Below are 26,700 nucleotides of genomic sequence, written 5' to 3'. Positions count from 1 at the left end.
TTTGCATTCTGTAAACATAAAGGTTTATTGCAAATGTGCAGTTGTATCCAAAGAGGGTAGCAAAAAAATGTTTGATGGATACCTTACAGCAACAATTCCGTTATTTTTACAAAACACAGAAATCTTTAGGATTAACTAGAAGCAAGACTTCTCCTGTGAAGTTTTAACCCATGAGCCTGCTGGTTGGCTTTCTTTCTGCTGTTTTTATTAATTAAAAAAAAAGAAAAAAAAGTCTTTGGTCGTTCAAAACCAACAATCAGCAGAGCTTGAAGTAGAAATCTGTTCCTCTTACAGGCACTGTTGTCATGCCATCGTTTTAAGTTGGCATCAGGGTAGCAACACAGCAGATGCTATCATCGGAGATACCGTCCACTGCTTCCTTGTTCACCCGGCGATTTTACTTTACGCCTTCAGTGTCAGGAAAATAGACTCCAAAGAGAATTATTTTACATAACAACTGATTTTGTCAATAATAAAACCAACAACGAACAAAAAAACAAAACAAAAAACAGAATATGGCCGGATGAATTTCCCACACGAGCAGCAAGCCCCAACTGCAGACAATACAACAGATTATTGATCAGTACAGTATATGAATCAGTTCACCAGCTTGATTATACTGCTCTAAGCTTCACCTCTGCTCATCCTGTTGATTATTTTGGTTTAAGTACATCAACACGTAATACACGGAGGATAAGTCCTTGTTAATGTGGACGTGGGAATCCTTGAAACTAGCATTTGGATTTGGAACTCATCCAGGAAGTGGGGACTCCCCGCTTGTTAAAACATCTTAGGCGGGCCGACAGGAAGTAGCCTCACGCGTTCCAAGTCGGCGCCGGCAGGACCAGCCCAAACGAGAGCAAAAGGACAGTCGCTGGCAACCTTCCGTCTGAAAGCAAGCCCTCTATCGTGTCCAGCCCGCTCTTGATTCGGTGTCTGGCAGAAGACACTGTTGGACGGGATCAGAGGACAGCCCTGACACAGCGCCGGTCTGACTTTTTGTGCTTATCAGAGTCAAGTGTTTGTCCCATCGAGCATTTGCGGCCACAAGGCCATGCCCTCATTGCCACGACAGTTTTTCAGCGGCAGCAATTGTGTAGCGCAATAACATGGAGGTCCATTGCTGAAAAGGGAAAGTGGCTCTGCCCGCCCCAAGGCAGAGCCACTTACACAGCAGAGCCAGTATTGCGGCTACAGGTCTCCTGCTCCGACATCACCTGCACGCTCTGATTGTCCAATGGGAGGAGAACATCTGTAGGGATTCGAGACTGGAACTTCTCCAACTGCTCCGGACTGGCCAGGTTTTTCAGCAGGTAGTTCTCTCTCTCCAGCTGGTTGTTCTTTTCCGCCAGCTCCTTGATCTGCTCCTTGAGGATCTCCACCTCCTCCCGCACGGCGTACATAAGATGGTTCTTGACCAGGTCCTGCAATGTCCAGGGAGGGAGTTGGATCAGCCATTAGTGTTCCTGACTATCCGCAGCACTGACATGTGCATAAAGGGGCATGCGGATAATGACTATACAGTACAATGCAATTTTCCCCAATTGTGTTGTTTTAAAGGTTGGAATTTCAAATAAGAATCTGAACACAATAAACTTTTCCAGATAAGGGATAACAAAACTAAACAACATATTAAAAAAAGTCATGTTTTCTTATAGAACTGCAACTTAAAATGACATTATTATCAGTTTACATGATAGAAACAAAACAACTCCTGCTTGCATTATGCATTTTAGGGCATGTTGGGCAAGTTAAACTTAACACTAAAAAGAGCAGTCGGTGGTACTGCAATAGTAGTAAAAGGTCAAGGTAAGCAAACTTTGTAGAATTGCATGACATGAAGCACTTGTTTTGAGCCTGTGTTTGTTTGCAGCAAGCTTACCATTGCCTGCTCTATCTTGTTGTCAATGGCCACCACGCTAGCACCAGAGGCACTGCAAAACAAAAAGAGAAACTGTTAACTTGGAATCCCCCACAATAGTAGCCTTACACGAAGACAACAACATTTCACCCCCAGAGTACTTCCAAAATGCATCGAACAGTATAGCAGCCAAACGACCACAAAGAAACACTGCAGACTAAAGAAGACATTTTGTTCGGTTGGCTGATTTCATCTCGCTCGCACACCGTGCCCTAAATTATTTGCAGCATATTTTTTGGGAGCAAATATCAAACAAGCAGCTGTAGACACGAGCATTGCTGCCTTTTTAGATTTTCCGGTGACAGACATTGTTGTCTTTGCAGCGCACAAAACGCATTACTTCTTTCGGCTACCGCGTTCCAATATCGTGCGTACGTCGTGATGTTGTTTACCTGTTGTCAAGTTTCACTGACACGACATCTCCTCCGAGTAGCGAGGAGAAGAAAGATATCGAGAAGTTGTGCAGCTGGTACACGGCCACCTCCATCGACGTTTTAGCGAACATCTCCGTGCTCATGTTCAGTGCCAGACTCGTTTGAAAAATGCTTCTCGCCACGTTTGCGAGTAGTTTGTGTCTACTAAAATATCTAAATAAGTCCTCTTTGATTCGGTCGAAGCACTACCTTCCAGGGCAAGTGCGGTGTCGTGAGCTTTTCAGCTTCGCTTCCTTAATGGGCGACTGTCTGCTGTGCTATTTTCTGCACCCGACCACTATATAAACGCCCTGGGTCCGTGACGTCAATGACGTAGGAATATTTTAGTCAAATTAGCTGATGTCTTTTGTTTTTCCTTGAGGGGGGGGGGGGGGGGGGGGGAGTGCATTTCAGTCCCCTGGGGAAAAAATAATAACCTAAGCATTCTTATCTTCAAAAACACGAACTTTTGGATACAACTTTTGCATTTAATCTCATTGTTTTCAATGTATTCATAGTATTTCTGAATAAATAAACAGAATAAACAGACGTTGCATCTAAAAATGTGCAAATGCTCACTTCGCTTGATAGAGCCCACATACTATTAAGATCCATACCACACTTTGAGAATCACTTATTTAGTTACCAATGCCTATGCAGTTTTAAGATTATTGCTGATTAGACATAAATCGTCAAATTATGCAACTATAATATTTATACAATTAGTGGAAAAAGTGGGAAGGCTAATATGAATGGTACTGGCTTGTAATGACACAATGGCATAAATAAATATTTATTAAACAATGCACAGTTGGATTTGGTTTTATTATTTATATAAAAACTATGCAATTCAGTATTGGTAACAAAAAGGTTTGAATTTGGACAAGCCAACACAGTAATTTGTTGTTGACAAAATTTCATACTGTATTTGTTTCAAATGTGATGGTACAGATGAACGCGCTAAACATCTGCCCAAGTCACGCATACATTTTGTTCTACAATAACAATACTCGTTTGCAACGGAATGTACCGTACTGCATGCACCAAGTACAACGTGAAGGTACTTTTCCAGTCTGTCTTGAGGAAAAATTTCCCCCCTCTCACTGTCTGCATTCTATGGGCCTCTAGTGGACAAAAAGTATAACATAACAGGCAAAACGTGGAGTCCTATGGTGAGTTTTAAGGACATGGGAATTTTCCATGCGGCTGTTAGTGAATCCATAAAGAAAAACTACCGTCTTTTCCAGGCTTTACTTTTCCATAGGATTTATTTAAAGAATCAAAACAACTTGTTTATGCAGACCAGCCATATGCAACTCGCGTGTATCAGTAATATGTTAGATCATATAGAGAACTCAATTATGTGACCTTTGGACATCACGTCATTGGATTATTACTATCAGTACCAAACCTCATGCACAATGTGAAAACGATTTTAGTGGTACATCTTGTCCACAGAGTACACCGAGGGAGGAAAAAAACACACCTGTTGCGCCCCCCCCCCCCCCCCACACACACACACAATGTGTGCTCATAATTATTGTGCAATACAGCTTGTTTTCACACTGACTTTAAATAAGTGCCTGTGTATGACACAATGTGTGTTCCCATCCTAACTTTCTATTTGTTGCTTGTAATGAATACATTGTTTCATTTAAGTTTTTGTATGATGCCAGTTGTTCCAGAAAGCCACATACAGCATTGTCAGCAAACCATCTGCTTCAATTTTCTTCTGCAGTTTAACAGTACACTCACATAGGATTGATTGAATCTAGGAATTGTGTTGTTTGAGTGGGGACAGTCCACAATTGTCCAGGAGTAATGTGAGGAAACAAATAACATTTCATGCAGATTATCTGTGAAATTACAATTTAGCTAATGGAGTTCTGCAAAATGAAACACACCCTCAATGCACAGATTTGCCTCGTCTCATTAGCAGCAGAAAAAAACCCATTGCAGTCCAAACAAGTGTAGTGTGAGGGTTGACTTTTGATGAGCTTGTGAGGTTAAAGAGAGAGCCCACTTGCTGGGTCATAGCCAGGGCTCAAAAGGCCGAAGTCTGTGACAGTACAGCTGTCAGCTTTGATATCAAACTCTGTTCTTGGGATGAAGGGCTTATCTAGGTTGTCACATCAATTTCCTGTAGTTGGTTCAGGATGCGCAAAAAAAACTACAGACTATAGGGAACATCTTGGTACCGTTAAGTCATTCCCAATACGCTAAATGTAGGACAACAACATACAAACTGAGAAATGTTTCAATAGAATAAATGCTTTTCTTTAATTATGACACTCACAGGCAAAATAACCCTAACCCACATCCTTAAAACGTTGGAGCCGTTCTGTTTGGTGTGTGCAAATCTGTTCAAAAGCTTGCAAGGACGGGACCTTTTCCATCAAATGTTCCCTGTGCTATAGCCAACTAAGTTGTATAACACTGTGATTCATCTTCACCAATAGCTGAAGACGATTGGGGCGGAACCATAACATCAGTTTCCTAGCTCGTGGAGCACTTTAGGGCAGAAAAAACAGGAATGCGCAACACCATTGCATACTGCAAAAAAGTCATTCACGTTCACAGAAGAACACGATCAGAAAAACATCGCTTTTCCATTTCCACCTGTACGTGTTTGAGTACAGAAAACCTCGAGGCTTACCAAAGGGTGTCTGAAGGGAGCACTACAGTGAAGTTATAACTCTTTGTGCACTCTATAAATAAACCTTAACCCAGCTTTCTTCAAAATACTCTGAAGTTAAACATTCGTGATAAAGATTCGCATCACAACGATCAGCCACAGAACTTACCGCCGATCTGGCCTCTTGAACAGACTTGGTGAGTATGGAGGTGAATAGCTGAAAGGTCTGTCATGATAGGCAAAGTGCTGCAAGTGACAGCCAAATCTATGGGGTGGTTCAGCCAGGTGGAGGGTGCAAACTGATGAACGTTGAGGTAAATTTGCATCGCAGCGACATGTGTGACGCTGTCCCATGGTGGCCTCCAAGTAAGGCAGCACCCCTTTGACTGCCGCTTGTTCCCACAATGGCACAATGGCACAATTGAGAACAGGCAACATCTCTGGACATGCCGTCATGAGGGTGCGTACAATGCTTGAACTGACACGCCTGTGATGTGCCCTGCTCCACAACATCTAGCAAACAAAAAGTTTATGTTTGACATTATCCAAGCAGCTATTTTTTATTAATTATTTTATATAACAGCCCCCGGTCTTATGTAACCAAAATGTTGTACTTAATAACCCCCCCAACACACACGCACGCACGCACGCACGCACGCACGCACACACACGTGCGTACACACGCACACACACACACACACACACACGTACACCTTTTTTCTTCTTCTGTCTATTACCATTACTTTTCATTTCACGTCTATTACAAACTGAACAATCATTTTTGGACGATAAAGTGGAATTGGATGAATTCCTGCAGCACCTTGCACGGCACCGTGGTTGGCAATCACTGCTTTGGTTTTTGCATAAAAATGGCAGACGAGCCTGATCACCTCGCTTCAATGTTAACATTGCGTAACATTCTACTTCAACCCTTCAAAAGACACTGAAAGTGTTACTCATCTTTTTGTACTGGATTTTTAATAATAACAGAAGAAGCCTATGATTTCTTTTTCAATATGACAGTATATGTAGATTCCCCCCCCACACACACAGACACTCACAGCATATAGGACATATAGGAACATTTTTGTCATTTTAGCTAATCTTTTTTTTTGGGCTCATTGCTAGAGGGATCTGAATAGAGCAAAATGATTTCCAAGTTGGCAACACTGCAGACAAGATGTTGCTCTAGCTTGCTATTTTGCTTGTACTAGTATCCATACGTTTACGCCTAAATAAAAACACAGCATTCAAAATAAAAACACCACATATTTTATATTTTACTCAATGTATATTGTAATCACTGTAAGAGCCAGTAAGAGACTGTGATCGGTCGGATGTGGCCCCCGGATCGTACTTGTTTAGACCCAAACCAGGCACCCAAATTTCTTTTTTTCAGATTTGATGTTCACTGCAACGTCACTGGCTGTATTTACACATTAACATTTCCTCTCACTTAAATGACAGACTGCACATTGCCAGTGTTCCCATAATGACATAAATGGCAGTGTCTGAGCCACATGGGTGATTCCTGGTTGGATTTACGTAAAGAGATCACTTAGTAAGGCAAACATTGTGGCTCTGGTTGTCAAGGCTTCAGTGCTGGAAATAAACACCCGACTTACATTCCAAACTTGTGAAATTTGTTCTAAACATGTAATTCATGGGCCAATGGCTTCCAACAAGAAATCCTAATTCTTTTTACACATATATAATTAGGCCTTTATTGAGGTGAATTCTTATAGGAAAGCAGTCAAGTATTTGAAATGTGTTTTTCTCTTGAGACCAAAGGGAATTTCAAATCAAAATGATCTGACATCATTGAATTCGACACAGCCTATCTTGCTGTCACACCATCTTAATCCAGTCTTAATTTCCGAGCTTTTCTCATCTTGTTCCAGTTGGGCTTGCAGCTGTATGACCCGAGTAACAAACAACTGGGACAAACCCTGGAGGGAGCCGTGCCCTCTGTGTGTGTATGTGAGTTTGTGGGCTTACTTGTGTTTGTTTGCGTGCAGTCGGCCACGTGTTCTCATCCGTGCACACCCCAGCATGTGTGAATTTCTCAGATGGGGATTTTTGGTGCAGCGCAATTTCTTGCAAACACTCAGTCCATTCCCACAGACTCCAGCAGACTTGCCTGCAGAGCTGTGGAGCTGACTGGTTGTCACCTGTGACATGAGGATGAAGAAACAGCTACGTTCCCATGGGTAAATGCAGACAATGTCATCTGCGGTTACTTCTGAGGGGACTGAATGTGTCGACAGCTGGAAAAACCGCTGGCTATGTGGATTGTTTACATTTTGTGTCAGTTTTGAAAAATACACAATTTTAGGCTAAGATGCAAGTAATAGAATATAGAGTCAACTACCTGTACGTATAGTGGGAACACGGATCCAAAATTACTTTGGAAGAAAGTCCAAATGCCTGATGATTCTTGTATTCTTTAGTTTTTTTCAAGATTATTTGGTTTGTTTGGAATACATTTAAAATTTTGGTGCATCCTACCTGGTTTCGGAGGACGTAATTGCTCATTGGTAAGAATGTTAGTGGGAGTGGTTGTTTGCCTATAAAGGGTATACTACATAAAAGCGGCGGACCAGTCCAGCGTTACCCTTCCTCTTGCCGGATGGAAGAATGATGGAGAAATAAAAAAGGCAAATCGTGCCATATCATTCTTTTTGTGTAGTTTTGATAATATAAATGTTTGATACATATATTCAGACCGGGTCAAGGAATAGTTTTCACCTGAAGAATTTGAAAGTAAATGCATGCCATTTGTCCGGCAATCATCCAAATTCATAATGATTTGGAAAACACTTCTTCCTATGTTTGTTTGTTTAACAGCTAAAGACAAAACAACGGACCAGAAATCTAGCAAAAATATATCAAATAAATCAAAACATTTCACCAATTCAATTTTCTGTTTGATTAATCTACCACTCATCATGACCTTCTCTCTAAATATGTTGATACTTTCTCCTGTTACACAATAACCAACAAGCATTGTTCCTGCAACCGGTCTTCCGCTGATCTCTACAAGCCAAACAAATAATTTTGTTCTTTCTCCACAAGAACACAAAAATGACACAGATCATACTTAATTATCTTTCCATTTTCCCTATGCGTGGCACACCCATATTAGGTCAATTTTGTGCACGACATGACTGATAAGAATCCCACTGAACACAATAAAAATATCTGTACCGAAAATAGACAGAAAAAAATATTACATTGCACAAAAATTAATTCATTCATTAATCGAAATCATTATATATAATTCATGCAAACGCATATCAGAGTGCCTTCCAAAGAAGTAGCGTGCCTATACTATGTACTTGTCCAGTACATGTATAAACTACTGGGCTTTAAAAACATGATTGTAAGAAGTACTGTATTGTATTCTATTTTTATTTTAAATTGCCTTTCAAGACATGTCTGTTCTTGGTGTTGCATTTTATCAAATAAACTCCCCCCAAAAATGCGAGTTATACTGCAGTGCGACTTATATGTCTTTTACTTTTTTTTATGCATTTTATGGCTGGTGCGACTTATAGTCCGGAAAATATGGTATGTATATTACATCTTTAAATGTGTATAAAAAAGTTTGTGAATATCATAAATGCATTGAAAAACCATTTGCCACTCATAAATCATCAAATATGAATGAAGAGTTTGTTTCTGGAAATCGTTCTTAAACTTCTATTTAAAAAAAAAAAAAAGAGGTCGAGTGAATATATCTGCTTTATACCCTCTATAAACAGGAAACATTTCTACTTGTGACTCTTGAACTTGGAGTGGGCCACAATGCACAGGAATTATCTTTTGACTTTCCTGGTTTCAAAGTTACACAGATGAACACGTACGAAAATACAACCAGCCAAGACAGTGATTGTATAATAAACACTGTTGGTGTGTACGTGAGGATTCCAAAGTTCAAGATACCATTATTGTGCGTCTCACAGGTGGCAGGTACGCAATGGACAAGACCAGCGACACACCTATGAACATGCAGTGGTGTGCACTCAAGCATGGATGCCATTCACACAACAATTCAGGTCCATGCATGTAGTTAAAAATAACAGGCAGACTCACACTCTCACACACAAAGTAAATCTACTGTACGTGCATGTCAGGCACGTAACAAGCACCCAAGCATGAAAAGTGCTGAACATACTGTAACAACAACCCGGTTACGACCAAGTTGAACAAGAGGTCAAAATAATGCTAACGATAAAATGATGTGCATCCGTTGAAGACGCCGAAATGTGGGACGAAACCCCATGCAAGCACGAGGAAAGCGCCAAACTCCTCACAAAAGGCCAGCGCTGAATTTGAACAACCATCCTTAAAACTTAAACAGCTTGAATATTTACTGGAGTCATTCCAGTTTCAAAATCTTTCATCAGATTTGTCATTGGTTAAAAAAGAAGTGCGTAAGAGGCCTTTGTTGTTCAGGTGCCGATGTAAGCAGCTATCTTAGTATCTTCACGCCCAAACTGCAACAGGCAATAAAACAACTTTCTACCAGTGTGGCAATAGAATGAGACAGAGAATTAAACCCCATGACATTTGTTGTGCCTTCTGTATCATCCGGAAATGGAAATACTGTCTGAAAAGCAGGAAGCTATTTTAGGGAACTACTGTAGGATTGCAGAACAGAAACAAAATCAGGCATTTCCTTTTTCCCACACCCTTGTAATCTATCAGTATATTCAACATGTCTTTGTTTCAGACAATTAACCATTCACCACATTCATGTAATGTTCTTTAATTATATAGTGTTGGACCACAAGGAATTACTGCCACATAGTTTGCAAATTAAAAGGAACATTAGCAGTGGGACTGTATCATTACTAAATGTGCCATAAAGAAAATGAAATTGTTCCTGGTATTTTGTGTCTCACGTCTGCCACCTTGTGCATGGCCGTTAGTCCTGCTCCTGCCGCCTCAATGTCTTCATCTGTCCCCTCAACAGCCCACCTTCCTCCTCCTCCTCATTCAAATCTATTGTTATTCCTGTCCTTCCACACAGTCTCTGAGCAGTAAATCCCATCTGACATGCTTGAGCACGGCCTAACCCTGAGTCGGTGTCAAGGTAATTATCCTGTCACTGACCTGTCTTGTCACAGCACTCCCTGTTGTCTGGTACATTTTCAACTATTTTGGGCAGAGGTAGACTACCCATTGTGGCATGCAACCTGTGAGAGAATGTTTGCTATGTAAAGTTCTGCAGTACTCATGGCATAGCTGTCATACCTTAGCATTTATTTGCAAGAGTGCCCCTATGCATTTTTAAGGACATACACACCAAACTATATAACATTAAAATTACATTAAGGACATCGTTAGACAACTCTTATTTGTTTATTTATAGCAATTATTATTTCCAGTGTGCATGTTCCCTCAAACACAGAGATAACCGCAAACATAATTTGATGTAATGCTTCCTCCATTTGGCTGCAAGGCATCATGTTACGAAACAAAATTCTTACTAAAGCCCTATTATGGCATCATCTTGTGATGAACTTTATAAAATATTGCGGTAGTGGCCTTGACTCACAAATTTTACTGGTCTTTTCTCAAACCTTTTTAGAAAAGGCCTTATGTCACCTAAAAAGAAACACCAGACTCTCCAAATCCATCCATCCATCCATTTTCCGTACCGCTTAGTCCCCACTGGGGTCGCGGGCGTGCTGGAGCCTATCCCAGCCGTCATCGGGCAGTAGGCGGGGGACACCCTGAACCGGTTGCCAGCCAATCGCAGGGCACACAGAGACAAACAACCATTTGCACTCGCACTCACACCTAGGGACAATTTTTAATTTGGAGTGTTCAATCGGCCTACCAAGCATGTTTTCAAGCATACACACTCCAGAGCCACAGAGAGACTACACTTTGCAAGCCTACCACTCATTTCTTCAGCAGAAGTGCAAGCAAAATGTCATCACAAATGACTTCTATTCTTCCCTCAAGTGATGAAGTAAATGCATTGCATTTGTTACACATGCTGTAGTTATTGAGGCAGCAAATTTGTAAATGGGTGATTGTTTCCTTCCGGTGTCTGTAGCAATAAGACGGCGTTGACACATGTCAGCGTCCTGACCTGGTACTTTGTGAGATAATTAGCGATTACAAGAACTACAATTATATAAAAAAAACAAAAAAAAGTGTTTTTTTGAATGAATGAAGACTAAAAAGTATGAAAAGTTCCTTTAACTATGCCAAAATGTTACATACAATTTTAAATGTCCACTATAACTAAGTTTCGGGCACTGTGGCAACATACGACCGCTACTCATGGACCAGGCACTACCAGTGACTGGTTAGCTAACATTAGTTTAGAATATTAGTGCCTGGACATCTCATATTTTGTTTTAAATCAGAGATGTGCAAGATGCCTGGTCAAACCTAGATCCACACTAATACATCATTAGTCAGTTTTAATTCTAAACACACGATTGTTTATTCCAGACCATTGCTTTCATGTTTGTTTTGTCGCTGTTGCCTTTAAGCCTTGTTATCGTAAGGTGGTCAGCCATAAACAAATACAAGCAGACAGACGTGGAAATTATAACAAAACAATATTCCACAGTATTGTCAGGAGGGCAACCAGTTGGTTGGTTGATAGCAGAGACGAAGCGGCCGTGCAAACGACATAACAGGAAAATACAAAAAATGAGGAAGAGAGAAAGCGGGGAGGAAAGCGACAGAAGCAGAGAAGGCTTGCGCAGCTGTTGTTAGGTGGCGTTTCCTCTGATTGGAGGCTTTGGCTGTACTCCCAGTTCTTGAGGTAAACATTTCAACATTGAAGACATTTCACTTGACCCAAATGCTCCAAGCAGCAGGGAAATGATGCCAGACTATCTTATAAGCAGCAAACAATTAGGCAATTTAAACCATTCTTTTGTGTTGTGGATGAAGATTTATTTATTCATTTATTTATTTATTTATTTATTTATTTATTTATTTATTTATTTATTTATTTATTTATTTATTTATTTATTTATTTATTTATTTATTTATTTATTTATTTATTTATTTATTTATTTATTTATTTATTTATTTATTTATTTATTTATTTGTTTGTTTGTTTGTTTGTTTGTTTACTGTCTGGGGATGCCAATCTTGCTTACTTCATAACATTGCAGACAACTGCAAAATAACAGTGTAAGCTTCATATAATGGGATGAAGGGAGATAAGCAGCATCGAAGTGTATAATCTGCCCTGCCATGCCTCATTATGCTTATATTGGCCATGTATTAATTAAAGGATTACTATAGGCCAAAATATTTGTTTTATCTTATTTTTTTACCTTTTGACCCTGCACTGTCCCTTAATACACAAAATGAAGAAAACAATACGGCAACAACTCCTACTCACTAATGTGTGGAATGGGCTTGATTTGATCAGTGTTGGAATAATTGTTTTTGCAGAAGCCCTGGTCGGCCTGAACCGGAGGCCTCATATGTTCACTCAAGCAATATCTGTCTAGCTCTGGGGAGTTCTTAGACTCCCTTCCTTTCCTTATCTGTGAGAAGCCCTCACTAGTTATGAACAGAACACCTTTGTTCTTTGTTTAGTTCAAGAGAAGTTCTTTCTCTTTTTCACCTCGTAGTTTCTATTCATAAATTGTTGTTGACCAGGACAGTTTTTAAGTTATCCCATATTTACTCAATGTTTGTTTAAGTAGACTTCATGCAAGTTATCTCACATCTACTTAACGTTTGTGGGAGTGTATGTACGAGAGGTATCTGATTATTTACTCATTATTATTATTGTGTGATACTTAGCAAGAAAGTCTAGAGCCTTGTTTTACACGGACACGGCACCCAGCACGTTTGAAGATCGCAGCCTAGGACAAGACTGCCAACCAACTAAGAACTGACTCTGCATTGCTGGGGTCACATATTGGCCAAGGCCTTGCACCACACAACATCTTTTAGTTAGCTAAAGTTGCTACAGGCACAATCTCCCCTCCCTTTAGTGTAGCAACGCCTCTTGTAACCAGGGCAACCCAAAATAAAAAGAGGAGATACCAGCAGAAGAGGAGTCCAGAATTGGTGGAGGACTGTAACTGGGCCTTCTACGTAATTCTCCTCGTGAGCAAAAGGAATACTGATTGTCTTCTCCACTTCTTTCAGTGTATAAAATAATGTCTTATGGTACTTAGATCTGACATTTGATCAGAATAATCCAAATGTGGTGTGTATATGAAGCATTTTTATTCCGATCAGGCTTTTACTCCAAATAAACGTGCCCATGTAAAGGTAGCCATTGAAACGCAAAACTGTAAATGTGCATTTATGTATGACGATAACAGAGCTGTGCTGTCAAATAACGCCCTGAACGCTAACATGTTACGTCTCTAACACATCATGATTGTTCCAAATATTTGTTATCAGTGGACGCCACTACCATTTGTTTTTTATATTCCTCCGCTCCCGCTATCCGGCAGGTAACCCTTATCACCCAATAGGAGTCCCAGTGAGCCTGTCATGGCGGAGAGACTGAATAATTGTTGCATCTATATTCGCTACAGCTGGCTTTTATTGGATGCAAGTATCCTGTTTGTTTTTTATTTGTTTCTTCATTTTCTAGCTGGATGAAATGGGAGTGAGCTTTATTTGTTTGTACTTTTAATTATTTTTTAAATCAAGATGTTTCACTGAATTTCTTGCTGACATGAGCTACAACAGAATAAATTTACCAACGGTGGTCGAAAGTTAGGGAATATGTGTACAAAAAGAAGTCCTTTAATCCTGTCACAATAATTATTACATTGACAAAATGTCCAGATTTATGTAAAGATTACCTGTGTTTAGTCAATAATGGCATAATGTTTAGTCAGCCTGTTTGTTATGTAACATGGCAAGAACGGGACACTGTCTCGCCGCCAGACGCCAAAATAATATTGGTATTTTTCATCTCACAACACTTCGGGCCACGAGATGACCTTCACCTGCCGTACTTTAAAGGACTCGGCGTACACTTTCATTCATACAATTACATATGTATTGTACATGTATTTCGCAAAATGAAGTGAGTGTGTGAACCATTGTTGCAAATGATGCTTTTTTTGTTTGAAACAGCATTTTCAGATGTGTTAGTGAACTCATTTGACCGTAAAAAGATTTGGATTCTAAAAAGGTAACATGCAAATTTAGTCAACTCATCCCCATATTGTCAATTAATTCATTTATTTCTCATGGAATATTTGTCCAAGTTTCACTTTTTTAATTCCTGGAAGATAATGAGAAGATGCTTACATTTGGTAATTAGATAGAGGTTCTGCTAATCGTCATGTTAGCTACAAAGCTTTTTTCCCCCAACCTATTTAGTGCAGATCACTAAACTGGGGTTTAATAAGTGAAGGGAAGGTCAGGGGTCGCTCTTCCTGGTCAGTAAAGCGGGGGAAAAAAAGACAGCCCTGTTGACATAAGTCTCAGTTCACATCCACGCCAAAGAACTCTGAGGCACTGAAAAATTGACACCTCAAGTGTTCCATAAATTCCATTCTTTTGTCACCCGCTGCCAGAGGAGCGCTGGCCTCTACTTCCCTTTTATATGCCACCTTGCATTAACAGCAGACATAAATAGGTCTGTGGCATAAATGGAACTTTGTGTAGGCAGGCTCTTGACAAGGATATGGATGGGTGCCTGAGTGGAATTTGCCTAAGTGTGTCTGTCGACTGTTTGCGAGATGAACCCATTCCAGTGCAGTGGGTTCCAGTGCTGGGAAGTTAGCAAGAAAACAAGCTAATTGCTAAAATGAATACTTTGATCAAAAGAGTTTTATGGGCCTAAAGACGTTTTTTTGTCAACACGAGTTCAGGCTATAAAATTATACCATCAGGTTACAGAGCTGGAGCAAAACATGGAAATGATAACTTCCTTCATATGAGCTGAGGTCGTAACTATCATTTAAACAAGTTGGATAAAAACAAATCAATTCCTTCCCATCCAATCCCCCTCAAATGTTAACAGGATATCTAAAGGAGGAATCCCAATTTTTTTTTTAAACTCATGTTGCACAAGATGACCTATGACGCACAAGGCGATTTTGATTTTCATAACTTTATGATTATGACTTTACTTTGTTGTCTGCCAGACTGCACAAATTCTATTGGAATGATTTGAAACAAATTATAATCAGAATATCTGAACCTAAAGAGACATACTTGATGTAAGTACACTATGTACTGTACTGTATTCAAAAAACAAGTTCAATGTCTGTAATTATAGTTGTTTTGCAGTGGGACTTTTGGAAGAAGATCCCGCAAACAAACAGAACCAGCAGATTAAAAAAAGGGGAGTAAGAAAGTGTCATCAAAATTCCTGCCTGAGTCCACATTTTCTTGCCAGCGTCCCTCTTGTGAATTCAGCATCAGCGTTCAAACCCATTTCTGCAAAGTTTACATTGCCTTTGTGGTTAAACAAATGATTCACATGCAGCATATATATCAATGCGGGTCTGAGTCAATTTTTCCCACTATGTCAGCAGAAGGAATGTAGAACTATGTCATATAATGGCCCAGGCTTGATGGTACATTGCAAAAAGTGCGCCCATTTGATCCAGGGACTGGGTTCAGCTGTTGTTTTGAGACGCAGGGACAGAAAGACGCAAATGAGGTCTTGAACAGGATACATCTTGTTATTTGCGCTCTTTTGACTCTGAATTAGGCACCCTCTTATCTCACTTCCCATCTTTGAGCTGAGGAAATATCCAAAAGCTATCACAGACTCAATGAAACTTGGCATGTTCTACTAGAGAGAGAGAGAGAGAGAGAGAGAGAGAGAGAGAGAAGAAATGCAGTCAGTCAACCATAAACTCTGATTGAAAGACTTTCTACAAGTTTCTAAAGCGTGAGACTTTGTGTTTGTAACGTCAGCGGTTACTGATGTTTGCTCTGATAGTTTGTTACAAAAGTGTTTGATGGGCTTGAGATAGGGCTGTCAAGTTCTTGGAAACCAAACTTGCCCAACCTTGCTTTGTCCACCAGTGTGCTGCCGTGTTGGAACACAAAAGGGCCTTCTCAATATCTAAGCCACAAAGAATCTTTGTAAGATGAAGAATCAAAATTTAAGAGGAATGAAGGAGAGCCTAAACCCTGATAGAGGAATTATTTAGGAGCGATATGTACATAGACAGTGTGTTAAATGTTCTTTTTTCCCCCCAAGGTTTTGTTTTTCTCACATGTCCTTCGTTGGTATAAAAGAAAAAAAATGAAGGAAATGTTGCAGTTTGGAACCACTGTTAGGAACAGGAACCCATATTCATTAAAGTTAAAGATTGATTCTCATGATACAAAAAGTCATTCATAGTGGCGGGTCATGGTTCATTTAGTGGCAGTGCAGTTCATCTGCCAAGCCACAATGTACCCAACAAGTGGGCTCATCGCTTGCTTAAAACCAGCTGTATCGCAATAGTTCAATGTTTTGAAAATGAGGCAAACTCTTCAAATATGTTAGGGCATTATGTACATGCAGATCAAATTGAAAATAATGTGAACGTGTTTTCTGGTCAACAGTCACATTTCAAATCTAAACGTTTAGCAGACCAAAATAACTTAGCCAAGTCTGACACACTCCCTGAATGAAATTGATTTTTTTTCCTGTTTCTACAAGCTAATTTCCTTGTTTCTCACTATTTGACATTTGACTCATGTTCAGGGAAACTCAAATGGCATGTTTGCCGCAACAGTTCCCAACTGTTTATGAGAGCAGGGTCTCTTATGTGATTGGACTTGGAGGACTTGTACTGTGGAAATCTTGGCCTTTGCAGTAGCAAGCTTTTGGCAAGCACACTGCTCAAGTATTTCTAACTTAAGCACAAAGGAAGAACTTCCAATGCATGGGTATGCGTGTGCGTGCGTGCGTGCGTGCGTGCATGTATGTGTGTATGTATCTATCTATCTATCTATCTATGAAAATCCGAATCTGCATTTCCCCATGATCTTAACAGAGATCCCAGAAGTTTTGTGTGCCGCGTTCTTCCTTCTTCTGTTCAGCAATTTAAAAAAGTTAATTCCATGCCCATGAGACTGGGATAGAACAAATAATCCTTTGCTCCTCAGCCATGGAGTCTTAAGCGTGAAAGACATTAGAGTCTAAAGAGAAAGGAAATGGACTGCAGATATTTTCTTTTTTCACTGCTGCAGGTTCTTGCACTCCATCTTGCAGGCTGATGAGCAGAAGAGTGCACTCGACCCCTCATGGCCTGGCTTATGTAAGGTGTGTCAACGTCTCTTGTCTATTTAAAGGTTGTAATTGTATCATATTGTCTATTTGTGAAACTATTACTCAGCACTGTCTGGTCTCATGTCACGGAAGGGGCTCTGTGTGTGTGTGCGTGTGTGTGTGCGTGTGCGTGCGTGTGTGTGTGTGCGTGTGCATGCGTGTGTGTGTGTGTGCACGCGCGCAGAGGAAAGTTTAGATTGTGTGTGTTGACAGACTTCTTAACTATATGAGTGTGAGCCATTGGCAAGGTCCAAACAGATAAACCCAGCATACAAGTCTCCAAAATCTCCACCCTCTGTACCCCCCCACCCCCACCCCACTCGTTACATAAGCGCAACGACTGCCAAACAACACAACTGTGATGTAGACTGAGGCAAAGTAAATAGGAAGTTTTAAGAAATAGGAAAAGGTGAGGATGTGCTCTATTCTTTTAACAAAAGCGTGTTTATGTGTTGAAGAATGCAGGCTTGTGTGCTTTTACACATTATTCATTTAACTTTTTGCAAAGCCACTTTGTATGCTTTTACACATTATCCAATTAACTCTTTACAAAGCCACTTTGTATTATTTTGACTCATTTTACATTGGAATTGTTTTCGCTGCCATTTAACCTCCTATTAAAGGTGTGTTTATGCGACAAACCCACGGGTTTATTTCAAAGGGTTCCCGGCAGACACCACAACATACTTTAAGGCTTTGCTTCGGCACGTTCCTTGACACATGGATATTGGAATGTTATGATTTACGGGCCAGTACCGACAAAATGTCAGTTGTGTCTTGATACTTGAGATTTCAAACTTGATGCTCAAATTTAAATTTATTTTTTAGCAACTAAGGTGGGGGCAACAGTGACTACATTTAGCAGTTGCTTCAGGGTTTTTGGTTTTATGAAGCTGTATTTATTGCGGTGGATGAGACTGTGGATAATCAGCAAGCTGTCATGTGGAGGATTTGACTTTCTAAGTAGAATAGAATTATAATCCACCTGTGCTGTCTGAGTAGCCGGTTATGGAGGACAGAACAGCTTAGCTGGATTCGGTTGACTCATCAACAACAGTGTTACGGTGTGGGTCACCTTTATGAACTACGCGTGTTCATATGCGTACTCTGATATGTACAGTGCGTTATCAAGGTCACAGTAAGGTTATATCTGAGATATATATTGTTCTTTGTCCTGTGTAATAAATATAACACAACCAATTTCACCAACATTTGAATTTGCTGTGATTAAAAAGAACTGTTTTGCTAGAAAATATACAATATATTTTAGTGATAAAAATGTTCACAACATTGTTAGTCAAATGTTTTAAGTGTTCATAGTTACACACCAAATCAAATCAATATTATACTAACTTCAGTGACTGCCTTTCTGCGAAAGCCCTACACACCCGAACAACCAAAGCGGCAATGTGCAGTGTCACATACTTGTGACACGTTGCATCAACCGGTGCGGTAAGGGTGTGGGTTGATCCTTGTTCATGAACATTGTTCTGTTTAGTGAGACTGTTCCAATGTTAAATGTCAGATATGCATCATGAGATCTCACGCAAAAATCATCCATCTGGCGGTTATTCAAACAATTCAAAAGTTCAAAGAGTTCATGCAGTTAATGTTGTATTTCTTTCTGCTGGTCCATTTATTGAGTGTACTTTTTATTGGATATTATATTATTTTAATTACTAATGAGAAAGATTATGCAGTTGTCAACATTTTGAGTGTGCAGAGTAGAAAACAATCATATCACTATGTAGCTATATCTGATGTTGGCGCTAATTTGAGGTGGTTTTGTCAAAGTTCTGTCTGCATAGACTTTTTTTAATTTCATAGGGACATGCATGAACAGCATGAATCTGTTTGTTGTCAACTACGTTAGTCCCAAATGTGTACAGCAATGTATGGGTCTTTGTACTTAATTGTGATCTCTGATTTGATGTACAGCGTATACTATGGATTGTGGTGCTAGGAGTTTCAGAATGGAATGCTATCCTGTAGACAGCCAGTGTTTTATTTTCCTTCCTTGCTTCTAGACCATAACCACACTGTCTTCTCTTGGTGCTTGCTATTGTGAGTTTTCCCATGTTTTCCTAAATTCATTACGCTGCAACGTAAACACCCGTCATGTACTATGATCCCTCACTGTTAGTGTACACTGTTGGAAGTAGTGCATTCAGATAATGCTCTCAATACATAACTGATCCTGTATTATCAGATGTGGCCTGCATGTCTCTGGGCAACATTCATTTCCCATGTGTTCAAAGGTCTCACACACTTCTGGACATCGTTATATACGGAAGGTATCTTTTTTTGGATTGTATGACCGTGTGTTAGTGGATCAAATAAAGGCTTCTGTATTTGGATTACAGAGAAGAGTTTTTATTCCCCATGGGGTCTGCACCCAGCTGGATACCGTCTCCACGGCATTGTTGGACGGCTGTTCAGTAGTCCCCTGGACCATGGCCAGAGCTGGTGATCTGAGGCCAGTGTGAGGGACATTTGAAGGCATTAGTCTTCTTGATCACTCCTTATATCACATAGTATATATGGGAAAATATTATGCCTATCAACTGCTTGTTTTAGTTTTTCTCATTCAAAATGAAGTCAAAACTGAACTACTCGGTGCAACTTCCTGTCTTGCATGCAACTTGTTCTTTTTTGGAATGTTATATTTTAAGCTTTATGATTTTATCATACTGGGCTTCAGGCAGGGAAAGTCTTGTTTGGATGACTTATTTCAGTTAATGATCTGATTTAGAGGACTGAATATAAAACTGACTGTCTTATCGCCACTGTTAAAAGTCTGTAGGTTGTTTTTTTTTTCACTTGAGCATGTGATTGGGTAAGCATCAGAGCGGACGACTCTTTGCACCCCTTCAGCGTGGCAAGCCGGGTGTTTACTGGCTGCTAAGCATCCATGAGTTGACTGTCTGAAATAAAGTTGACAAACGTTGAGCTCCCGTCCGGGGTCGAGCATTGCTTTCTTAGTTAACCAGCACATTTCCTTTTAGTTTTATTCATCAGCGTTAACAAACCCGAATCCCCCTTAGACTTTCCTGGCTCAATATGCACGCAGAACTCGAAAGTCATAATTGACCTTTCAGCCCGTTTCTGCGACCCTTGAATCACTTACATAGATAAAAGGTTTGCTGGCCTGTGGCCGATGTTTAATTCTAAAAGATAACCTTGTATGCTCTCTATTGCTAAACACGAGCTCTTAAAACTGGCATATATGCAAGATTTGATACCCGGGGTAAAGTCAAGGCATACAACTGCTCGATTCAGGGCCTCACAAGCACTTGAAAAACACATGAACTCCAGTGAATCTCAACGAAACAGGACAGCTCCCTCACTCGTTTCAACTGACAGGATTAAAATGCTCAGCTTTAGAGAATGAATGTGCCCGTTTGTGCTGCCGCATGTGTGCAAGTGCAAACAGTTTTCTAATTTTGACAATACTAAAGTCTAGCTGTGACAGTCACATGATCCGTGACACTGTTGTCTTTCAGCACACTTTCAGGAACTATATGTTCTAGCTGCATGCAAACCTGTGTTTGTCTGCCAAACAGAGACAAGATCATTCTGGCATTTTTCCTCTGATGCTTGAATGCCAAACATTTTATTCTTGTTTTAATAGAAAGTCAAAAACTGGTTTGTAAGTAAATGCAAAAAAATCGTGAGGCCCCAGTTGGTTTCTCAAAAGGTTTGTAAGTATAGGCGTTCGTAAGTAGAGGTACCACTGTATTTGGATTCACCTGCTTCAAGATATAACCCCCCCATACACACACACCGTTTTAGAATTCGTAATGTTATTTTTCCTATTTATGGATGGATGATGGCTAGAACCAATGAGCCAACCAAATTTTTGTAAAGCAAGTTCGACGACATTTACTTATGTAAATATGAACGTCATTCAAAGTAAGCCGTGCAAACACATACCGCAATGAGTAAGAGTTAGTCTTAGCGAGAAGTTGAATCTGACACACAGTACAATATGAATGGGTAGGAAGGACTCTGAAGTTTGATCATAGATTATGGCTGACATTTGTTTCCTCATTTTTATTCCAGTATGAGTGAAACACGCCCTCTTGCTCCTTCTTGTTTTTTATATTGCGTTGTTTACTTGTATGTCTATCGTGTAATATGTCTTGTCACCGTGGGATAGAGAAAACGTAATTTCGGTCTCTTTGTATGTCTCGGCATGTGAAGATGTTGACAATAAAGCAGACTTTGACTTTGACTTTGACTTTTGACATGTAATTAAGAACATATTTTACTTTACTAACCTTGTGTTTCAAACATTAAAGTATTCTTATATCACACGACAGCAAGTTAAACATATTGGCATGTAGCATGCCAATCAAATACTCTGATCAAGAAAAGCGATCTTGCAACAACAGAGGTATTTTCCAAAATGAAGCGGTGGAGCCTGTCTGCCATCACTCAGCTGCAGATTATATCCAACATATCAAAGCTTTTGTTTATTACTGACTGTATCTGGTATCCTGTGTACTATGCATTTGTTATCCTCAAAACAGCTCAAAGATAAGAGCAGCATTAACATGGGTAAAAATTAACTAGGTTTTATTTGGTAGCTACAATTATTTACGAACTAACAGAGATAACAAGTACCCTTGATATCACTAGTCTAGACAAAATCTGGGTTCAAAGGATATGTGTTAAGTAATGCAAGGTGACCTTTTACTCTCAAGAATGAAACACTATACTAACTCATAATATATCTATTGAGTAAGACAAATCAACCTCATATGTTGAAATATGGTCAGATTCATTTTTTTCACTAATTATTACAAATGGTCCATCGTAACTTTATTTACTCTATACATTATTTTTTATGCAATTGAAACCAATTTAAAGCGGTGAAAATTTGTCTCATCAATCTGCGGAAACCGTGTGGTGGGACCGTCACCTTTACTTAAAATTGTAATTATTTTTTTTGACAATAAGGATTCAAGAGTTTTTTTTGGGTTTTTTTATTCGCCATGTTTGAGCGTGCCAAACAAGGAATTTGACTTCGGTAAATCACAGCCTCTGTTCAACAAATGAGTAAAAATAGTAAGGTTAGCTACACTTAAATTAGTTTGTTAATTCCAAATAGATTGTTGTTCTGCTTCGTAGCAGAAGGACCCTGATGAGTCACGGAGATAAGTCAATGTTTAATAATGATATCAGTTTCATATCAGCTCAGTATTTTACTAATTCCATCACTCATAGCTCCAGACCTTTACGAAGGTGTTTATGAAGATGATGTAGGACAGATATTTGCTTTTGTCATGTTTAAAAGGGGATATGCAGTGGGGGATGCTCAACATGACTGCGGACTGAATCAATATCAATATATGCCAGCGTAATAAATTTGCACTTTTTTAGCATAGATTGAATGTATTTTCTGGGTAGTGGTGTGTCGATGTGAGTGTAGAAGCATTTATGATAGCAGTATAAGGAAGCGGTGTCTGCCGTTTATTTGATTTGACAGCGACAATACAGTATTCTCATTTTGAGTCTGAGCACTATGGTAAAGAGGCCTATTATACAGCTCACTCACTTAGTGCAAGTTGTAGCAAATAAGATTAGGGGCCGTCTAGCCAAGGAATGTGCTTTTAAATCACCAACGCAACAACAGAGAACAATTTGCATCTTCCTCAAAGTCATAGTGTTCTATAAACCAAGAAACCCGAAAGCCCTCAAATTTAGAATAATGAAGACTTTCCAGAACACGTTCCTATTCATTTTCTAAAAGAAATTTGTGCGGGGCGGGGGGGACACTTTCAACATGAAAACTGGTCTATTCTTCAACAACATGCAGCATCCCACAGTAAATATCTGCCACTGCACCACAACAGACATGTGATACTGTTATACTTTGCCATAAAACAAAATATACTTACATTACTTAGTTGAAAATGGTTTATCAAGCGCCTCAAAAATATGTCCACATCATTTATGAATTTTCACATAAATGGGGTGTTACAGGGTGTGTCAGAAAAGTTACAGGACTGATGTCCCAAGAGATATATTTGGAGCTGTTTGTTGCTTCGATTTCAAAGTCATTCCCTGGTTCCTAATGCCCTGTGCCAGAATTACTTGGTAAGCTTTCATACAATCCTGGAAGAATTTATATGGGATCTATGGTAGCTCTGTCAGCATGCCCGTCTTGATGTCCTCCTGGTTCTAAAACCTTTGGAAGCATCATAGACCCAGTTAAACCCTGGAGAGAAAAAATCTTGGAGCTGTTCCTGCTTTGAAAACACCAACATAAGCAACCAGGTAAGGTAAGAAGGGAGGTTACTCTACCAATGCGATGGATGCTTGGGGCATTGTGCGTAACAGTCATTATAGACCAGCCACAAATTGTCTTAACCCTCTAACCCAGGGGTGGGCAAACTACGGCCCGCGGGCCACATCCGGCCCACGGGACCGTTTAATCCGGCCCGCCAACCCTGAACAAATTGTATTATTAAACTTTTTTTTTTTTGGTCATTTTGCCTGCAATGACTGCGTTTTCCCAGTAGATGGCGAAGCGCTCGCCTGCGCATTTACTACCGGAAGCCGTGTCAGAAAGCTCGGTGCACACTCACAAGTGCGTGTACGTAGTAGTACGGACTTGGCGCACTCTCGCTCTATTCGTATCAGTCCCGAATTTAGAGCGTGGGCTTTGACGACCGCATTCTTATAATTCGCGCGCTGAGCTTTCAGATGCAGTTTTGCGCTAAAGCCACCCACAAACCTTCCCCTGGAATCCTTCCATTAAAATGAGTGGCCCGAAAAAAAGAAGTGAGTGCCGAATGTTAAAAAAGAGTGGCCAATTTGGCTCGACGTACGCGACGTGACGTTCAGCCACATCAACATCAACCCGTCACAGATCAAGGTAAACGGACCAACACCTCGGATCTCGCCTAAGAATTGCCACAACAAATTTTACTCCAGACTATGACGCACTAGCAAAAAAGGGAGACCAACAACACTGTTCCCACTGAAAATAAACGGGAGGCTCTCAAGTTTATTGTAAAAAAATGCATTTTGAATATGATTTGTACACATAGCAGGGATTGAAACTAGCGACCATTCTCATTTTCAAACAATGCAGGATGCTCAAGGACATTGATGCACCACCTATTTGCGACTAATCTTAACCTGTAAAGTTCTTAAGGCTTACTTTAAGGAGGTGTTTCCCGTTTCCTCACCTCTGTTACCAGGTGTTTGCGAGTTAAAACTCTGCTCTGATTTTCAGATACCCCTCACCGTGTTGCTGTTTTGATTACTTTATTTGGATGTATGCTTTCACCGATTCTTCAAGATGATATATTTGGTCAGAATGTTTGCCGTTTGATGTGATCTCATAAGATAAACATTTTTCATTAATCTGACCTGCAGGCACTGAAGTGATGGAAATTGTTATTCATAATAACAGTGTCGTATTTTATGAGAATCACTGATAGCAGTTTTTTAGTGAATTATTATTTTTCTAATGCTGTTAATAAATGCATTTGTTCTCAAAAAAATTGTTTGGAATATCCATGCTTTACTACCTACTAAAGGCCAAGATCTTTTATGCAATGACCTTTACAGGTCGCTTATATGACTTCACACAACGCCTACGTCCATCTGCTCCTGGTCCGGCCCTCCGGTCCAAATTTAGAACCCAGTTCGGCCCGCGATTCAAAAAGTTTGCCCACCCCTGCTCTAACCCCTACTCTTACCTCTTCTCACAGGCTGAATAAAGCAAAGCAATTTTTTTGTAGATGTGCTGGTTGATTGTCTGGCCCATAGTGAAGGGGAAATATGCATGTTGAAATCTATACTCTATGACACCATCTCTGACACGCATAAAACGTACATTTGGAGCTTTGTTCTGGCCTTGCTCAATGTGTAAAGGGCCTTAAATTAACTTCTGTTGAGAATTGGTGCTGAAGAAAACAAACTAACCTTCACATATTTAATCTGTGAAGACCAAAGGTCTCCCAAGCAAGCGCTGTACAGTAACAGTCATGAAAAGGCACTACTTTAAGGCTGAAGTGATTCAACAGGAGCAAACTAACAATCCATCTGGCAGGAATCTATCTTTTCCTCGCAAACTTGTTTTTTTAAACACCATTTGGCAGTGATGCAAAGGCCTCACACAAGTTTTAATTGAGCCCTCGTCGTAAAATATCACCCAAATTGATTCCATGTGATGTCATTCTTGATTTGTACAATAATTATGTGTTTGTTCCCTGCAGGTTGGATTTTGTTTACCTCACTTGGCTTTGCGACCCAACAATTGCCTTTATTGTTTTCTACTTTAGGTCTGAAAGTTGAAGTGGTTACAGGAAACATGTTTGACAGTGTACTGTACAAACCCGTTAACAATTCACCCAGTCGAGCAGGTTGTAAGGGTTAAGAAGTGATCATCATGTTTTGCAATTTATCAGATTGACGCGGGGATATGAATAGACGCCCTTTGGACTGGATACACTGTATTTAATTCTTTGTTTTGGACCTAAGTAAGAAACTTCATCATAACCACAATTAACCCGATCCTTAATGCCACACTATTAACACTTAGGTCAGCCTTTTGAGGAAAAAAGTGCTGATCCAAAGAGATTAGTCTGCTTCAGCCATCTGGTTCATGTAAAAACAATCACGAGCACACACTGTATATGCAAATGAATGTGGTGATGCACATGCACAAATGAGACATGCAAAATCAGATTGAGAAACAAACCTATGGAAGAAGAGCAGGATAGACAGCATGGTCTGGTCTATGTTGCTGTTGCAGATTCCCTCATTGAGCAGGAAGCAGGGGTCCCTGACTACCGACTCAAGCGAGTCCTGCCGCATGATGTTATTCAGCTTGTCCGTGTTGAGATTTTGGTACATCAGCTGGTTGCGGAGTTGGCGGAAATGACTGACACTGGGACTGGTGGGACTCGCCAGTGTTGTGCTGAGGCCCTGAGACACCGAGTCATCGCATCCGTTAGCCAGGTCCAGGCAGCAGCTGCAGCAGTCCAGGCCGATGGGTGAGCGACACTCATCGTCTGACATCTTGGAGAACAGGTGGATCAGAAAGGGAGGGTATGGGAGTCCCAGGCAAGGATATGAAAAGTAAACGCAAAGTCAAGAAGAAAGTCAACATTTTATTGCACTCATCAGCTTTAACAGATCTATAAAAAGGAAAAGAACCTGCCTTATCGTCACGCCTGCAGTCCAGGACAAAAATGAGGTGTAGCAGCAGGTTCAACTCCTCCCTGAGAAGTGCAGTCACACTGGGCCCCTTTGCCTTCTATCCTTGTATCACCCCTCCTGCGCCTCCGCTGCGTTTAGCCTTTTGTCTCGAGCCAACACCGCTGCTGTGCGTTCCTACTGTTGCAAGAGAAAGAGTGAACACCCCTTTCCTTAACACACAAACATGCTCTCACACACATTTAGCGCGAGTGCACTTGAAAGCAACACCCAGAAGCAGCTTGCTGCTTATCACTTTTTTTCCTTGCACTTT

At 40.2% G+C, this 26,700-nt stretch overlaps 1 protein-coding gene across 2 annotated transcripts; it reads right to left on the bottom strand.

Moving 5' to 3' along the window:
* On the bottom strand, positions 1 to 26,700 carry tsc22d3 (TSC22 domain family, member 3). 2 transcript variants are annotated; one of them, XM_061276455.1, is made up of 4 exons: positions 26,392 to 26,700; positions 25,930 to 26,249; positions 1,883 to 1,934; positions 1 to 1,424 (listed from the first exon to the last, which is right to left on the bottom strand). In XM_061276455.1, exons 2-4 carry the CDS (start codon positions 26,247 to 26,249, stop codon positions 1,167 to 1,169), a joined length of 630 nt encoding a protein of 209 aa, XP_061132439.1. In that variant the 5' UTR covers positions 26,392 to 26,700; the 3' UTR covers positions 1 to 1,166. The 2 variants fall into 2 exon arrangements, with proteins under 2 accessions (XP_061132439.1, XP_061132448.1); XM_061276464.1 differs by lacking the exons at positions 25,930 to 26,249; positions 26,392 to 26,700 and adding an exon at positions 2,314 to 2,623.

The sequence above is a fragment of the Syngnathus typhle genome, linkage group LG1 (genome assembly GCF_033458585.1).
Source record: "Syngnathus typhle isolate RoL2023-S1 ecotype Sweden linkage group LG1, RoL_Styp_1.0, whole genome shotgun sequence".
Taxonomy (NCBI): Eukaryota; Metazoa; Chordata; class Actinopteri; order Syngnathiformes; family Syngnathidae; genus Syngnathus; species Syngnathus typhle.
This window is presented reverse-complemented; position numbering and strand designations above follow the sequence as displayed.

Coding starts and splice junctions, on each gene's coding strand:
- tsc22d3 (XM_061276455.1), bottom strand. CDS start 26,249: ATGTCAGACGATGAGTGTCGCTCACCCATCGGCCTGGACTGCTGCAGC. Junction 1,935..25,929: donor ATCCTGCTCTTCTTCCATAG/GTTTGTTTCTCA, acceptor TTTGTTTTGCAG/TGCCTCTGGTGCTAGCGTGG. Junction 1,425..1,882: donor ACAAGATAGAGCAGGCAATG/GTAAGCTTGCTG, acceptor TGGACATTGCAG/GACCTGGTCAAGAACCATCT.